Source organism: Rhododendron vialii, chromosome 4a, assembly GCF_030253575.1.
Source record: "Rhododendron vialii isolate Sample 1 chromosome 4a, ASM3025357v1".
NCBI classification, from domain to species: Eukaryota; Viridiplantae; Streptophyta; class Magnoliopsida; order Ericales; family Ericaceae; genus Rhododendron; species Rhododendron vialii.
In genome coordinates this window covers 34,124,094-34,143,346 of record NC_080560.1, presented here as the reverse complement: position 1 = coordinate 34,143,346, position 19,253 = coordinate 34,124,094, and the positions used below count along the sequence as shown (strand labels likewise).

Sequence of the window (19,253 nt, the reverse complement as noted above, 5' to 3'; positions counted from 1 at the left end):
TTTTAGTTTGAAGCTTCTCAGCATGTTCTTGACAGGTATTAATTATCAAAACACGTCATAGGCTGTCATTTTCCCTTAAAAAAAAAAAAAAAAAAAGTCGAAACCATTTCAGTTAGTAAACTTTGCTAAGAAGATTATCGTGCGCTACAGAACAAATGGGCTGCCAAATTCCTTTTGAAAAAAGTGGGCTGCCAAATCTAGTTTGAAACTTTAACACGCTATATTTTCTTGCACAACTAGTTTCATACCAAACTGATTTCTGGCATTAATATTGGTCTTTTCCTTTTCTTTTTTTTTTGAACGGCTAATTTTTTTATTAATCATTGAAATTGTTGCAAAGACTAACAGGAACGAGGAGAACGGCATCATATTCCTAAACTAAGTTAAGAACAATCATGCGCCCAGTCCGAGACCCAATCCCTCAAATATTGGTCTTTCCTTGTTCTTTTGAACAAGTAACATAAATCTAAAAGTTGTCCTTATTTGAATTTTTTTTTTTTTTGCATTTGTTGGTTCTGCGCCAAATTTTTGTAGGTTATTGATTTATCTCGATGAGAGGAATTGAAAAATTAAAATGTTGGCACTTTTATCCAAGTATTTTGAGAAATAACCACTTTTTAGCACACAAAAAAAAAATTTTACTAAAAAATGGTTATTTCTCAAAATACTTGGGTAAAAGTAAAAAAAAAAATTTACTTTCTGATTCCTCTCGTCAAGACGAATCAATAACCCATAAAAATTTTGCGCAAAACTAACAAATGCAAAAAAAATAAAAAATTCAAATAAGAATGAAATTCTCAAATTTAAGTTAAGTTCAAAAGAACAAGTCTGTAAAGTGTACAAAGTGAATAGTTCGAACAATTTTATTGGGCTTGAGAGAAGCCTACGAAAGGAATCTGAACTAGGCCCAATAAAAAATAATCGATCAATAATCTAAAATTAAGCGTTTGGTCACTCGATCTTATATTAACGATTTATTGATCTTTTTTTAGAGCTCATTTCAGGTCTTTGAAAAATGATTTAAATTGCTCATTATTGTAGAGACCCGTAAATTTCTTTATATAATTTAAAAGTTTATAAAGGGATAAATGATGGTTTAATGCGGAAATTTTGGTTGGGGGGTTAATGTGCAAGGATTTGGGAGATATGGGTATTAGTGTAATATGGTATATGTGTGTGTGTGTGTGTGTGTGTGTGTGTGTGTGTGTGTGTGGCAGGGGAAATATTTTCCCTTCTCCATCTCCCGGCTCTCTTCATCTCTCTCACTCTCTCACCCGAAAACTCTCCTCCAAACTCAAAACCCACAACAATCAATCTCAACTCCATCTCCTATTTGCGTATTCGGGCTCGTATCGCATTGGATAGAGCTCGGTTCGGTGTATTTAGCTCGGTTGGGATTCCGGAAGTTAGGGCTTGCTCAATCTCTTTGGTTTCAGCTTGGATACTCGAGGTAGGGAATTCTACCTCTCTTTATATGTTATTTGAGTGTTCTTATATCATTTTTGAGCTTGTGTTGTTGGTTATTGAGATTGGATCGAAATCTGAAAATCCTGTTAAAAATCGTCTGGAAAACACTCTCCTTACTGGTAGGAACTTTTTACCTACCGGTAGGACAAGTAAAAACTTTTTCCCTCAACCAACTCAAACGTACTGCAGCAACTTAAAAGCTGCTTAAGCTGCTCAACTTCTACCGGTAGGAACTTTTCACTTACCGGTAGGTCAGGTACAAGTTGGTTCATCCAAAATGTTGGCTCTTCTGTTCGCAGTTTCTATCAGTACCGGTAGGAACTTTTCACCTACCGGTAGGTCAGGTACAAGTTGGTTCATCCAAAATATTGGCTCTTCTGTTCACAGTTTCTACCAATAGGACTCGTTTACCTACCGGTAGGTCAAGTACCGAATTCCGGTCAGGTACAAGTTGGTTCATCCAAAATGTTGGCTCTTCTGTTCGCAGTTTCTACCAATACTGGTAGGAACTTTTCACCTACCGGTAGGTCAGGTACAAGTTGGTTCATCCAAAATGTTGACTCTTCTGTTCGCAGTTTCTACCAGTAGGACTCGTTTACCTACCGGTAGGTCAAGTACCGAATTCTTTCCTTCTACCGGTAGAGTTCAATCACCTACCGGTAGGTGGTTGAGCTGTTACAGTATCTTTCAGCAGCTATTCATACGTTCTTCCAAACAACTCTTGGAGCCTTTCATCGACTCTATTGGGTTCATTAATGCATTCTTCCTTGTATTTCGAGAACACTGCCTATTTTATACATAAAACCATGTCTGATGGACTTGAATGAACTTATTGAGTTAATTATCACGAAAACTAGGATCGACGGATATAATGTGATATATTACCGCCTTAATTGAATTGAAAACCATAGTGAGCAGTTGATGCGTGGGGTACGGGTTTAACTTGAAGTGAAAGGTTAGTAGATTGCTTAAAGGGGAATTAATGACGGTTTAAGAACAAGTGAAGAATATAATGATATAAAGGGTAGCTATTCGATGTAACGTGAAGCACGTAATGTAAAAGTTGATATCTTGAAACCTGAAACTGGGAACCAAGCGTGCGAGTGGATGTACAGGGTCTCAAGAACCCGGAATGAGAATCGGATGTACGGGGTCTCAAGAACCCGGAATGAGAATCGGATGTACGGGGTCACGATCACCCGAAATGTAAATTGGGTATATGGGGTCCTAATGCCCAGAATGTCTTTAGATTGATCTCGTGACATGACGATGTGAAGGGTTTCTTGTGTGGCTATCCAGAACCCATAGGGAACATATGAGATACTAAGTGGTTAGAATGTAATCATATGTGGTGGATGTGTGAAGATCGAAAGATGAGTAAAATGGAATTCAAAGGACAATGATAGGTTGATTGACAAGAATGAAGTGTGTGTTTAAGTTCTTAATTTCTAATATAGTACTTGTGTCTTATCCATGCTCCTTTGTTATCCGAATGTCTATGTTCCATCGGCGTCTTTTGTCTCATTTGCATATAGACTTTGTGTAAACTTTTCCACTGAGCTAGTGTAGCTCAAATCTTACATCATTTTCAGGTGCTAACTTGGGACAGTAGCTTGCATGATTGGAATGTTTGGAGTGTGGACATACCCTTTTTTTGAAAGCTAACCGAAAGAGTTACCAATTCATCTTCGTAAATTCTTTTTTTTGAAAGATATATTTGTAACTTAAGTTGTAACTCTTTTGATTAAGGAATATTTGTAAATTCTTAATTCTCTTGACACTTGATACTTAAGTTAATTTGGAGCGTTGAGCCAATGATGTAATATTTTGGAAACTATTGAACTTTGAAATGCAATTACGGAAATGGAAATACTGGACTCTTTGGGTTATCGTACGAAATAATTGTGAGATCTTATTTATGAAAATCATCTATAATTATGTTGAAAATCAAGGGCGTGACAATTATTCTTTAAAAAAAAATTATTGGTTCTTACAAAAAATTAACTCAATCCGATATCAATAATACTCCCTCCGTCCCTTTTTAAATGTCCTACTTCGTAATTCCAACTTATTAAAAAAACATCATTATACCTTTCACATCAACTTTTTCCTTCACTTTCCCTACTTACCCATCATCATTACACTTTTTACTCACTAACTTTTCAAAATGGAATCTACTTGTAGGGACAAAATAGACAATGTACCAACTTTTACATACTAACTTTACCAAATGGACACTTATTAAGGGACAGCTCAAAATGGAATACTGGACTATAATAAGAGGACGGAGGGAGTAGCTTTTTAGAATTCGTAGGACTACCTACGAATTCTAAAAAATCCTTACCGATATTGGACTAAGCTAATTTTATGGAGTACTTTTTTTTTAACACGGAAAAAGATAGGACTTGATTATTGGAGAACCCAGTCCGAGGACCGCACATCTACAAAGACAAGACTAACTAGCAACCGAGGGATAGGACCCCCACAATTTTCTAGTTTGGTACCTAATAGAGATCGCTTAGCCAACGAATGGGCTGTCCTATTACAAGAACGTTTAACATGCACGAAAGTACAAGAAAAAAAAAATGACGGCAGAAGAACTAAACAATCCGAGAGGATAGAGCTGCAATCCACAAATGATTTTCCTGCTTGAGTGAGTGTTTGAACAACTTGGAGTGAATCACCTTCCACAACAATCTTTGAGAGACCTCTATTTGCTGCAATAACCAATGCTTCACGGAATGCCATGGCCTCAACTGTTCTAGGAGAAAACAAACCAGTAAAAGGGATGGCTGCCATTTCCAGAACCTGACCCGAGCAATCTCGGGCAATAATACCAACACCAACTGAACCATTTTGCCTGTGAATGGCCCCATCAACATTAATTTTAACCATATCGTCTGGAGGTGGGCACCACATAGGAATCAGTCCAGGAGTAGCACAACTTTGGAGATGAGGTGTAGCTGCATTAGCTGCTCTGAATTCAGAACAACGAGCTGAAGCCTTTTCCAAAATCATGTAACAATCCCAACTTTGGCCATCAAAATGCACTTGATTTCTTGCCTTCCAAATGAACCAGCAAACAGATACAAAGAGCACACCCATATCCACTACTGCACCGGAGTCTTGAGCGTTGTGAGGAAAAGAATGCCACCAGTCCATAAACTGGCTTGAATTCCAAGAGGGAGAAACACCAGAACTGAAAGGGGAACCAAGCCACACTGCATGCGAAAATTTGCACTGGAACAGCAAGTGTTCTAACGTCTCAAGGTCTCATCGCTGGTTTTACATCTTGGGCAGTAGGGAGAAATATCGATGCCTTTGCAATTCAAATTATAAAGCACAGCAATAGCATTATGGGAACACCTCCACAAAAACATTTTACCTTAATTCGGGATCAGTAAGGACCACAAAGTTTTCCAGAACGAATCTGAGGGAGTACCTAAGCTCGACTCACCTCGTTCTCGTGATTGACGCAGTATATTGCTTCGCCTGGCCAACCAATACGCTGATTTTACCGAGAAAGACCCATTATTCGTGTAGTGCCATAAGCTTTTGTCACCGCAACCTTGCGTAGTGCGTACTGATTGGGACCGAAAGAATTGCTTCCATATCTGACTCCGAGAAAAGATCTGTAATCAGGGGCATGTTCCTGCGATGAGTCGTGCCATCGATAAGATCCGAGACAAGCTGCGCAGCCAGGGATCACACCAAACATCAATAGAAAATCCATTCCCCACGTTCCATCTCCAGCCCTTTTTAAGTATATTCCTACCTGCCAGAATGCTCCGCCAAGCCCAAGAGGCTGAACTTGGGTAACAGGCCTCCCAAAATGACTTAGTATGAAAGTACTTGCCCTTGAAAAGCCGCTGGAATAAAGAAGGGGACCTTGTAGAAGTCGCCAACCTAGTTTCGCAAGAAATGCAAGGTTGAACGCGTGAAGATCACGAAATCCAAGCCCACCAACAGATTTACTGTCACAAAGCTTATTCCAACTAACCAAATTAATTTTATGCTCCCCCTCTTCGGAACCCCGCCAGAATTTCTGAACGGAATTACAGATATCCTTGCATACCTATTTAGGCAAAAGAAAACACTGCATAACATAATTCGGCATAGTTAACAATACTGACTTTATCATAACTTCTTTTCCGGCCATATTTAAAACGGTTTCCTTCAAGCTTTTAAGCCTAGCAATTACTCAATCTTTCACATATTTAAGCCTAGCTAATTTTTTACTAAAACCCATAAAAAATATTTTAAAAATAACTTACAGTTTGAATCATTTTTTTTACCCGAAATAGAACCCACAAAATCATCAATCATCAAATCTATTCATTGGGCACCAAACGGGGCTCAAGGGGAAACAGTCAAGTATAAATGTTTACTGCCTAATTACATGATAACGACGTCGTTGCACGGGGTCAGCACCCATGCCGTCCCTTGTGGACAGCAGGCCCCGCTTCCCATCTCCCCCTACTTGAGAAATATTCAGTGCCCCTGGAATAAGGTTGAGCACAAATTTAGACCACATAATGGTGGGGTCTACACACTTGGGGTAGAAGGACCCCACACCAATGTGTGGTCCAAATTCATGCTCAGCCTTGCCTGGGCTTCTGTGTATCATCTATGGCAGGACAAAATAAAAGTTTGCATCTCAGGACCAAGTGGTGAAGATTCTCCCAAGTCCCAAGAGTCAAGTCTCAGGGATTTCGTTAGAGCTCTTTGAGGAAGATTAAAGTTTCTCTCAGAGGGACAAGTCTCTTTATGAAACATGATGGGGTCTGAGTCTGATGCAGGGAGGCGTGTCGAAATAGAAGAACATGCAGCAAGGACAATCACGAATAAGTATGAACTAGAGGTGCTCCCTCTACGAACACACAATAATGAGAAATAATTTCAATTTTCACTAATATTCATCAAAAAACAACTCTCTTGCCCTAATGGCTACAATCTTATTATATAGTAGTAGCTACCCTAGAATTAAAAAGGAATAAAAATATTAGAAAGCAACCCTACTTCTTGTAAAACAAGAAAACATAAAATAAGAAACTGAATCAACCTAAATTTAGAAACTAAATAATTCTATGTTAACAATCCTAATTTATAAGATTCCTAACAAAATACTAAAACTAAAACTGTAAAATAAAATACTAAGAAATTACTATTTTTCTAAAATCTAATTTGCATCAGAGTCCAGTAGTGTTGTACTTGTGCTTGCTGTTTAAACGTGTTTCCTATTGATTATTGTATGTTGTATGGCTCTGATAGTCTTGGATTTATAGCTGGTATTTATTTTAATCCTTGTTGGTCTTTGGATGTTGCTTCTTGCTGGTTTTGGGTGGGTGTTGGGTTTGGGCTGTCGTGCCTAGGTGTGTTGGTTTTGGCTTGTATAGCTTGTTGTTTAGTTGTTTTCTGGGGAATGCACCACGGAATTTGTATTTTTTGTTTTGGTCTTCACTGATTGCAGTACTTATCATAAAATTAAAAAAAAAAAAAAAAGAATATAAGAATTAACATTATTGGAGATCGTAGTATACTAAGCAATGTAGAGCCTTCGAGGCATTTAGCGAGTAATTGAAGAGTCGAAGAATCAAGGGGAAATATGTTTGAACAGTGTGTTCTGCCTTTCCAAAGGAAAGAAAGGGACTATGAATGTTAATTACCATGAAGAACACCCCACACACATATATATATATATATATATATATATATGCACAGATACAAGAGTTTGGCTCAATTATAGCCTACATATTTTGGTGTAAAACTAGATTTACCAGTACAGCTCAACGTCTATCCTTGGCATGAACTTCATTACCACTTCATGGAGAGCAAGGCTCCTATCCATTAGTTGAGATCAAATCCTTAATCATGCGAAAAGTAGATGCATTGGGTGAAATACCCCTTCCAACCATTCCTCGAAAAGTACCAGAGCCTCATGGAACTACTTTTGTTGTTCAACAAAACCATAGATGATGGAGTTGTAAGTGCCACTATCAGGCAATAAACCATTCTGCTCCATTTTCACTAACAACTCTTTAGCTTCATCCAAAAATCCTTCTTTACAAAGACCTCGTATCATGATATTATATGTAATGAAATCAGGTTGTAATCCCTGGGAAGAAAATTTAATGAAAAGATCCCTTGCATTATCAAGGTCCTTGTTCTTGCAAAATGCATCAATGAGGATATTGTACATAACAACATTGAGACCTAAACCTTTGTTTTCAATCATGTGAAATAACGACAATGCTTCATCTATATGCCCGGTCTTGCAAAGCCCATCCAACAACATACAATAAGTTTTACTTTCGGGAGTCAAGCCTGCAAGTTCCATCTCATTCAGAAGTTCTTGAGCAACTACATATTTACCAACCTGAAAGAGACCGTTGAACATAGTAGTATATGTAACACAATTTGGGCGAATGCCTTTCTCTTCCATTTCGAAAAAGAGACGCAGAGCCTCGTCTACTTCCATGTTCTTGCAATATCCATTAATTAAAATGCTGTAGCTATGAACCACAGGTTGAACGCCCCTATCCACCATGGTATTGAACACTCTCATTGCCTCATCCATCTGGCCTTGCGAACAATATCCATTCATTAAAGAATTGTACATGACTACATCAGGATGCACACCTCTTCGAATCAAGCTTTCAATTACTTCCTCTGCCTCTTTTCCCCTCCCTTCCTTGGTAAGTGCATCGACCAAGACACTGAACGTAATGATGTCAGGAGAAATATCCATATCCAACATTTCTCCTAACATTCTTGTAGCCTCCTTCCACTGGCCACAACTACATAAGCCATCAATCAAAGAGGTATATGTAAAAACATTTGGGTGAACCCCTTTCTCTTTCATTTCGCGAAAAAGGTTCAAAGCATCATCCACCATTCTATCCTTGCAATGACTGTCAATGATCATGCTATATATCATGGTGTTAGGATTTAAACCTCCATCTCCCGCTATCCTCAGAAAACTAATAGCCGCTCCCGTGTTTCCCATTTTGCAAAGCCTATTTATTAACGATCCATACTGATACACATTGTGTTTGATTTCCCCCTTTTTGACTATTTTCTCAAATAACTCCACCGCCTCAGCAGTTTTATCCTGTATAATAAGTCCATTTAACAGGGTGTCGAAGGTAACCACATTAGGCGTATAACTGCGTTTAAAGATGCTGCCTAAAAGCGAGAACCCAAAGCCAACTCGAATCATGCGACAATAACAGTTAATTGCAATGTTGAAGGTATATAAATCTGGCTCAATCTCTTCTAACTGCAAGTTGTTGAAAAGGGAAAGAGCCTCGTCAGTTTTATCTTGTGCAATAAGTCCATTTAACAGAGTGTTGACGGTAACTGCATCAGGTGCATAACCGCGTTTGAAGATACCGCCTAAAAGAGAGAACCCAAAGCCAACTCGATTCACGTGACAATAGCAGTTAATAACAATGTTGAAGGTATACAAATCTAGCTCAATCTCTTCTAACTGCAACTTGTTGAAGTGAGAAAGAGCCGTGCTGTACTTACCCGATTTCGCAATAACCCCTAACGCCGTATTGGTTTCAAGAATGTGTGGCAGAGGTCGCGTTTGGGGCACCCGACTGAGGAACAATTCAGCTTCTTGGAGCCGTCTCGACTGTGGTTGGTTCTTTCTTGGACTCATAGTTGCAGAAGGAGGGAAACTAGGGTTTCTAGTGAGAGAACGAGAACGAAACAGAATTGCAGTCCCAGTAGGAAGGGAAAACGATGATTGGTGGGGCGGAGAGAGCAGTTTATTACCTCCTCTGTATTTAGCAGCTTCCATGGAGTTGATTATTGTAAAAGCACCGATCTGAGCCATCGTCTCCGTCGCCACTCTCACTCTCTCTCTCTCTCTCTCTCTCTCTCTCTCTCTAGTTTCTACACTTCAGGATAACGTTGGCCTAGACCATCTCCACTTAACTAAAATTTGAATTCAAACTCAAAATTGAATAAAAATCACCCAAACACCACTTCACTTCTTGCTCAAATTCATGCGAAATTTGAGTTTTCTTCTAGAATTTGGTTTGAATTATATTCTTACTCAAATTTTAAAGGTTATATTCTCCCCCTTAAATTTACTATTATGCCATTAAATAAACAATTACTCAAATTTAGGCCTAGAGTTATATTTGTCCGTTGAATTGTTTCATAACTAAATCAAATTTTGACTTAACTTTGGGTAAAAACAAAATTGAATGAGTAAAGATATGCCCTTATAAAAGGAAGTTAAACAACGATTTACTACCCTTTTTACTGAGCTCCTATTCTACTATTATTCTTACTTTTTAAGTGTATTTTCTGCTTTGCGAGACACGTCATTCTTTTATTACTCGTTTCATATTTCAAAATAAGTATTTAAAAAATAAAGATCTATTTTTAAACTTAAAAATAATGGATTTACGAAAATAATTTTTTAATTTTTTTTGGCAGGGTTTGATAGATCTCATCGATGAGATCGATAAAACTAGATTTCTATTGTATATTTTTTTTATTTCAATAAGCCTATTATTTTTAACCTTGAAAATTCTAAATAAGTACTTATTTTTTAAAGAGATAAATCGAAACGGGGTACATCACTTTTAATTTAAAAAATTAGTACGTTAGTAGAACACACCTTAGTGTACGATGATTGGCCGGGACGTTGCGTTTTCAAAACAGGAGGTCAGTGTACACCGACCTTTTTCGTTCTGACTGTTATTGATCTAATCTTCAATTTTTTAAGAACGAATCCACTCGAAAAGTTATTTTAAAATTATTAAACGGATGGGATTATCTGATTGCAGTTTGATTATTTCCGATTCCTTAGAGCTTGTCTTGCTATTTTCCTTTTGCACTTTTATCCATATTAAACGTAATTATAATAAGGTAGCTTATTTATTGACTAAACAATCTCTATTGGATGCTCGATTGGGAGATTGGGGAGTCCCGTCCCTCAAATTCTTGCTAATCTTGTCCTTGACAATGTTCAGTCTTCAGACATTTTCTCTCTTTAATGAAATCCATCGTCCTTTCGTACGTGTTTTTAGTTTAAAATAAAATCCATCATCCTTTCGTACGTGTTTTTTAGAAAAAAAATGTAATGTTAACACTGTTTAGGAAACCTCGCAATTTACCTCTGAAATTGTCCTAACCCTTTTAAAAACGGGCCCTGTTATTCGCAGTCCTTTATTTTCTTCCATAGCCCACTACATTTCGGTAAATAGTTGTTGAAAATCATATATTACATTTCGGTAAATAGCTGTTAAAAACAATATTATATTTCGGTAACTGCACGTCGAAAATATGTTCAACTCTCAGTAAACAACTGCCGAACATACATTTTCGGTAAATAGCTGTTGAAAAAAATATTATATTTCGGTAATTGGATGCTGAAAATATATCGCAATTTCGGTAACTAACTGTTGAGTATAATTGAAAATTTTTAACGGGCTATGGGAGAAAATAATGGGCTGCGAATAGCAGCGCCCTTAAAAACCTTGGGATGGATTTCGAGTGCAATTTTGTTCACCATCTTTAAAAGAGGGTAAACATTATTTTCCTTCTTATTTGTTAAAATGGCGTAGGTCTCACCTTTGTAATACACATTTTGGTAAACATGATATCACTTTGTGATGGATCCACATCATTTCTGTTAGGAAATTTCGATCCCACCCGCGCAACGGAAGCGTAAAGAAAAACAATCACACACAAAAGAGACACAAGATTACGTGGTTCCCCAAACTCGGATACGTCCACGGAGAGAGAACAACTTCCACTAATATTGAATGAGTATAATGAGATACAAAATACCCTACTCTAGCTCTCAAGCTCTCGGTATTTTTATCCAGGAATGCTACGTACACTACAAGATCCACAACACCGTCCACTACACGCCCCAAAACGACGTCGTTTTGGGGCATCCCTAAAAAATAAATAAAAAAAGACCCAAAATCTCAAAATCAGAACGCTTCCCCGTTTCCCCTCACAACCTCTCAGTCGTGCAGAGGAAGGGAGAGATGGAGAAGAGGGGGGCACCACACCCAACCCAACCCACCGCCAAGCACCACCGCTGCCGACGACAACGACAGAGAAGGCTTCTCCACGACCGCCGACCACCACCACCGTACGCCGACGAACTTCGAACCACAATCACTGGTATCGATCTTGAACGCTGACGAAGGCACCATCAAGCCGCCGTACGGCGACGAAGGTCTCTCTCTCTCTCTCTCTCTCTCAATCTCAATCTCGAACGCTGGTATCGATCGAACTAGGGTTCCAATTTTTATTTTTATTTTGGTAAACTAGATATTGGGGATTTTTGCACAAAAAATTAGGGTTCCCATTTCGATCAATTTTGGTGGTTTGCCAATAATAAAAAAAAAAGTTTTGGTGCATTTCATTCTCTGTTGATGAATCATTTAGGCATTTTATCTGATTGTTTGCAAGTCTTCAATCTCACCTCATTGTTATCAGTTTAGCCAGTAGAGTTGTTGCCGTGTGATCTTTAACCCAAGGGCATGGTTCATGAAAGACATAGATTCTATTGTCCATAGCTTACTCTTGATCTGTTGATGAAGTAATTGATTAGGTTGTCCGAAATATAACCGGAAACCGATAAACTTGTGGATTATGGTGAGAGGTTCAAGTGCCTCTATTTTGCATAAAACAGGGTAGATTGAATGGTGAAGTTGATAAGAAGTGTATATTCTTGCACCAAAATATATGGAATATGTTTAGCATTGCTCAGTATAGGGCTGTATCTTGAGAATTTGGAATATGTTTAGCATTGCTAAGTACGGTTCTCCTGTGCTATTTGATGCTTTCAATTCCATGGTGGAGCCTTGCTTTTAATATAGCTTAGACAACCACAATTGCATAACCACAGGAGCTTCCTTCTTCGTCTGCAGTTCTCTTTTATCACCATGGACAACCAGCCCACCTTAGCACTATAGTTTTATCATCCATTGATTTACTTAAGTCCTAATTGATTGCATTAGATATCTGGTTTTGTATTTGTCAATCATTTTACTTGAAGTTACTTCTAGAATGGTACTTATAATCAAATCTTGGATTGTTAATAAGTACATCAGTTGCTAAGAAATAGTAGCCAAATTTGGCCTTTTTGATAGTTCAACACGTGAACTACAGTTAGAGTGATCTTTGTGTGTTTTGAGCATGCTAATGTGAGGGTTTAACCCTTTCTAGGTAGGGTTTAACCCTTTCAACAGTTGAACATCAGTGCCAAAGATTGCTGCTGCTTTTGCTGTTGTTGCTTCATTTTTGCTACTACATTTTTTGCTGCTGTTGCTGCTAATTGAATCTTTTGCAACATTATGGCCATGCTATAAACTGCTGAATTCATAAACCTACATTGGAATCTGCTGCTAACTTTCCTCTGCTCATTTTGCCAATAATTCTTATACTGGATATGCAATCTGCTGCTTTCTTTGTTTACTGTGGATGTTTGGGAAGAGCCTAAGGGTGAAGCAACATGCTTATTATGCTGAAAATTGAAGATCAGAATCTTGTAATTAGGTGCTTTTTGCATCCAGATCATCAAAACTGCTACTGTCCCAGCAAGAGGGAAAGCACAAAGCTGTTCCACAACTCCAAAATCAAGTTCCCCTTGTTGTATGGAGCATCCCGCCAAGAAGAGATGCTAGAGACGTTTAGGATTTTTTTCATTTTGCTTGTAATATAGCTTAGGGTAGACGATGATGCTGATGTTCAGCTCATGCCTCTTTTGTAAAACATTATGTATTTTTTTTCATTGGAGAGCAATCTAGTTCTTTTTGCTATCACATGGTCAAGATATATTGTTCAAATGCTCAAATTTGTTGTCGGGTTGATAGATGGCACTGTTGGTTTCTTTTCTTTTAATTCATAGCATTCTAGAATGGTTTGTTATTGTGGCAACTTCTTGAGTAAAGATGACAATGCGTTTGACTGAGACGCTATGACGTCGGGCAAGACCGAAAACAAGAGAAACTCTGTCGAATTTTTTAGAAAATACCTTGAGACACATCTTTCAAGATACAAGATACGAGACGGACACGATACGTACTGTCATAAATTGCATTCATCAAATATAATCCAAGATACGATAAATCTTTCAAGATACACAATACGATACGGACACGATATGTACTGCCATAAATTGCATTCATCAAATATAATCCAAGATACGATACATCTTTCAAGATACACGATCTGATACGGACACGATACGTACTGCCATAAATTGCATTCATCAAATATAATCCAAGATACGATACATCTTTCAAGATACAAGATACGATATGGACACGATACGATACGGACACGATACGTACTACCATAAATTGCATTCATCAAATATAATCCAAGATAGGATACATCTTTCAAGATACAAGATACGATATGGACACGATACGATACGGACACGATACGTACTGCCATAAATTGCATTCATCAAATATAGACCGAAAATAAGGGTCTGTCCAATTTTCCAGAAAAAAACATGAGACACGTCTTTCAAGATACGATGCGGATACGACACGATACGTTTGACTACCATAAATTGCATTCATCCAGTATAATCCAACAAATTGCAACCTTGCGACATTCACAGGTTCAACAAAGCAGTTGTAATGCTAATACTATTATAGATTCATCAATGTCATGACCAATAAAATAACACAACATATTCATCGTTTCCATAAAACAACCAAGTGAACTACTCTCCATTATTATTCGCTACATTCATCATTTCAATGAAACTTGGTTGTCCTTCACATCCATGCCCTTGAGTTTGTAGTAAATTTGGTTGTGGTCCCCCCCAATATTGACTTTGGTCTTCCAAAAGACTTGATTGTCCTCCCCAAACTTGGCTGCCGCAAGAATAGATTGATCTCTCCAAACTTGACCATTGAACAAGCTTTGTGAACTTAGAAAGAAGGCCTAAATTGGTTCAAGCTTGTTCTGGTTGGGCAAAGAGTTGGAGAAAATGGGAAGATGGTTCCGCCTTGTGTCATATTTGCTTGTATGTTATAGGGCATAATGTTTGGCCACATTGAATGCCCCATGTAGTTTGGGTGACCCTGCCCAACAATAAAGAACAATTATCAATAATTTTTACATGAAACAGGAGATTGTACAATTAAAAATAAAGTTCCTTATATGTACATTTACAATACTCTCTTGTGTCTCAAATTCATGGCCAACCGCAATCTTCTCAACCTCCTGAAATTAGCAACAAATATAACTATTACACATGCATTGAATAGATCTATATGTCAATATTAACTAGTAAGTTGTTCAAACAAAAAAATTAACTAGTAATCAACAAATAATAAAGAACTTATACCTTGATTTTTTCATTGGACAATGTCTTTTTTTTTGTTTCTCTTTTCTTCTTAACGACTATTTCCACAACATCTTTCTTCCTTTTGCATGGCGGTCTCCCTTTTCGTCGAAGACCTTCAGGGTCAAGAATGTTCGTGCTCTATTTGGAAGTTATAACCCCATCTCTAAGTGAAATAGGATCAATATGAGTACCCATGTCATCACCAAGTGAAACCACATTACTTTCACAAATGACCGAAACTTCCATCACCTCTCGTTTTAGCTCACATACCCTTGTCATCACCATGTCATACTTCTCTTGAGAACATTCCGCTAAATCGACAACCTCATTGAAGAGATTGCACATGTTGTCATGCCGATGTGCTTCAATTGACATTGAGTATTTATCGTAACTGATCCGGACTTTAGTATGGGCCCTCTTCACATTTTTGCACCATCTTCTGAAGACATACTTGTCAGACACTCTTTCAACTCCCATTTGACACCACACCGTCAGTTGATGTCTACAAACCATTCCTCTGAATTCAAACAATCGACAATTACAATGTGCTTCATTAGTTTCTGAATTAAATGTCAAATGCCATTCCTTCTTTTCGGTTCTTCAACTTTATCTTCACAATTTTCTATTTCCTTATTCCCATTCTTAGTAGTTTCTATCTCATCACAGTCTTTGCTTGAAGGACCACTCCATACCTCTTCTTCGTGTTCAATGTCTCTACTCCACACATCTTCTTGTTCTCCACACTCATTGTTTGGAGGCATTGCCAATGGAACAGACTCCGGCAACATCCTGGTTCAGAAACAAATAAGAAAGAAATTACCAAATAACACATGTCAATAATTAAAACATCTAAAGCATCTTGCTTTGTATGTCAATTACAGAAACTGATAGGTTTAGAAAAAAAAAATAGCAATACAAGTACAAAAATTAACTAATTAACACCAACTTTTGAAGTAAATGTCAACAAAACTCCAGCAATGATATCGTAACAAATTACATATTGTCTAATGCCTTACAAGATTCTTTGATACCAATTCATCTCTAGTTAACAAATTAAGAAAAAAATGAAAAATTTAGGAGGCTTCTTGACATTGGATATAAATTCTTTTGCACATCAGATTTAACCTTGCCCTTTCTATTGTAGTGTAAGTATATAACCTGACATGTTGCTAAAAACTTCACGTGTGACATTTTTCCCCCAAGTCAAATGACTCGCATTAGCCCATAAGCACAGTTATACTTAGATGGCCTATGAGTCTCGTCATAATTCATCACACTATGATAGGATATTGCCACATTCATGAGATGTCATGCTCAACAAGAAAAATGTATGATACCATCACAATCACGTAGCTCAATTTTAAGGGCAACTGGAATTAAAAGCTAAATGAATCATTCTACCGCAATTAACGAGGTGAATTAGCTACAAATTTATAATTTTCTACAAGCCTGAGCCCAATATATATCCTTTACTTTACCCAGCATCTACCGGGAGAATGCCCCCTTTCTCCAATTGCAATTCCAGAGGGATATCCTTTTAGAAGCTCTCCTGGCGTTAGCGGAATAAGAGCAGTGGGACTTGAGCTAGTGGGATAGATTAACTATTTGAATGTCCCTCTTCGATTTCGATGAGCAGAGGGTTAAACGGATTTGAGTGAGGTGGGTGCACTATAACTGAAACAACAATACATGCATTATGTGTTCCTAATGACCGGACCAATAATAATGGTGGCTTTCCCCCTTACTTAACATAGGCCGATAACGGCTAAACGGACCTGCTTAATCTGTTTGGAACCCTAATTTTTTTCAAAAAATCTCCATTCTGGTTGAGAGAGAGAGAGAGAGAGAGAGAGAGAGAGAGCTGGGTACGCACTGGTGGTCGTGAGTCGTGAAAACCCGACGATTTCGAATTAGTCTGGTCCTCTCTCTTGCCAGGAGTGGTGTCGCCAGAGGTGGATAAGGAGGGTTCGATGGTGGTTAGCGGTGGCGGTGATCGGCTATATATGGTGATTCCTAGTTCTCTCTCCCTCTCTTTCTCCCTTCTGTAGAATGACTGGTTTGGGAATTGGGGGGCAACGGGGAAGCGTTCTGATTTTGAGATTTTGGGGGTTTTTTTTTTTTTTAGGGACGCTCCAAAACGACGTCGTTTTGGGGCATGTAGTGGATGGTGTTGTGGATCTTATAGTGTACATAGCATTCTTGATTTTTATCTCCCTCAAACTCACACAATTTTCTCTCTGCCGTTTTCACTCTTACACAATCACGGCACAAGATGTCCCTATAAATAGACATGACTAAAGGCTAGCATAAAAAACCTCTTCATCTGCCGAGATGCTTCTGGAACTAACCACAAATGCTCCTCTTTCGAACAAAGCACAACTAACTTGCCCACTTAATTCCCTTAAACATTTAATTAACTCAGGCAACACCAAACAAACCACTATGGCCTTTTCTTTTTCCAAATAGCATTAACACCACATGGGCAAAACCCAACAAACACCCCCTTTTGCTCCTGTGAAATCGCACCCCCTCACCGGGGTGCCTAATCGAAAATATCGGAAACCAAAGTTGGTGCGAAAGAGACCCTCTTCCTTGCGCACAATTTTTCTTCATCAACTTGTTCCAAAACCAACAATTGAGGCATTTCATTCTCGATGTTGCTCTCCACACATAAGGACTCGCTTGTTTGCGCATTCACACGCCATACTTGGGTAACCCGATGCCCATAATTTTTTCTTGCTCGATATCCACCATTTGCACACCACACTTCAACTCGACCTTGAAGCTTGGATAAATTGCCCGCAATTTTTCCTTGCAACATCACTTTATCATTCTTGAAAACCTCAAGAACATCGTCCCTTGTCGCAAAGCTACAACCCTTTGAATGTAATATTCCCAAAGAAATTAAATTTTTCCTTAGTCCCGGCACATGTCGAACTCCGGTCAACCTCACAACTTTTCCATCGGCCATACGAAAACGTACCGTTTCTATGCCAACAACCTTATTCACCGTGTTGTTTGTCATCCTAACGGTACTTCCATCACAAGGCTCATAAGAACAAAAATATTTTCTATTTGAACACATATGAAATAAACAACCGGAATCCATAACCCAATCAAAATTCTCCATACCTTCCGAAGTCACCATGAGCAAATCACCTTCATTTTCAACGGAACTCTCAATAACTGCCGCTTTGGATTTTTCCTTCTCTTCATCTATCTTCGCTTTGAGCTTTGGGCAAAACTTCAATATATGGCATTTTTTGTTACAAAAATAGCATTTCCTTTTGTCATCGGCCCGCGACTCACCACCTCGCGAGGATGAGCACCCCCTTGGCTTGGACCCATTTTGCTTATTTTTTTCCGAAGCTCATTTACCGTAATTGTGAAGATGAATATGGAAAAGGATTTGGTCATAGTCAATAGTGACAATTGATAATTGATATTAAATTGATCTTGATTATGAATATGTCATTGCATTTTGAGAGCTATTATTCAACTTTAGAATTGTTTGACTTTACCTAAAATACTACTCCCTCCGCCCCTTTTTAAGTGTTCTGTTTCGTAACTCTAATTTACTAAGAAGATATCACCATTATACATTTCATATCAATTTTTATCTCCACTTTCCCTACTTACCCTCTATAGAGACATCATCATTACATTTTTTCTCATTAACTTTTCAAAATGAAATCTATTTTTAGGGGCAAAATAGAATATACACCAACTTTTTCCCACTAACTTTACAAAATGGACACTTATTAAGGGACAATCCAAAATAGAATACTAGACTCTAAAAAAAGGTCGAAGGGAGTACTATGAGATTCCTTCAAGTAATGAGTTTTTTAGTAACGGTAAAACTAAGGCCATCGACTGGTGGTAGACCGAAATTGCACTGATTGTCGTGCAGGGCCCATTCTGGGTCCCGCACAGATAATTCGAGCCATTTAATAATTTAAAAAAAAATTGACTGGGTTTGTAAAAAATCAACTCAATTCGATATGTATAAGTACTCGATCCAATCTTTCCATTTTTCATTCAAATCATAAAATCCAGTGATATGAATGAAAAATAGATCATTCAACATTTGAAAATGTTAGGATCATCACACACATGCTCACGATTTACGAGTATAAACAGTAAAGAATCAACACGGAGATATACGTGGTTTCCCAAAATTGGGTACGTCCACGGGAGCGAGAGCGACTGCTGTTCTTTTTTTATTATCACAATATCAATTAGGGTTTACAACATAGAATATTTATACCGACTCTATTCTAACCCTAATCTGATATTTGGTCTGTATCCCAAAAATACCCTCCGCTCCCCTCGTTCCGCTCCGCTACGCTCCGGCATCTGGCCTTCTTTCTAGAACTCCTTAGTATCTCTTCATACTTAACATATGAGCCATTGTTCTAACAGAAAATCTGCAAAATAC

The 19,253-nt window shown here is 38.1% G+C and overlaps 1 protein-coding gene across 1 annotated transcript; it reads right to left on the bottom strand.

The window, feature by feature from the left end:
* Window positions 1-3,923: 3,923 nt before the first annotated feature.
* Window positions 3,924-9,474, bottom strand: LOC131324858 (pentatricopeptide repeat-containing protein At1g63330-like). The gene is made up of 2 exons (XM_058357022.1): window positions 7,245-9,474; window positions 3,924-5,563 (listed from the first exon to the last, which is right to left on the bottom strand). The coding sequence occupies exon 1, from the start codon at window positions 9,308-9,310 to the stop codon at window positions 7,412-7,414; it is 1,899 nt and encodes a 632-aa protein (XP_058213005.1). The 5' UTR covers window positions 9,311-9,474; the 3' UTR covers window positions 3,924-5,563; window positions 7,245-7,411.
* Between the last annotated feature and the right edge of the window lie 9,779 nt (window positions 9,475-19,253).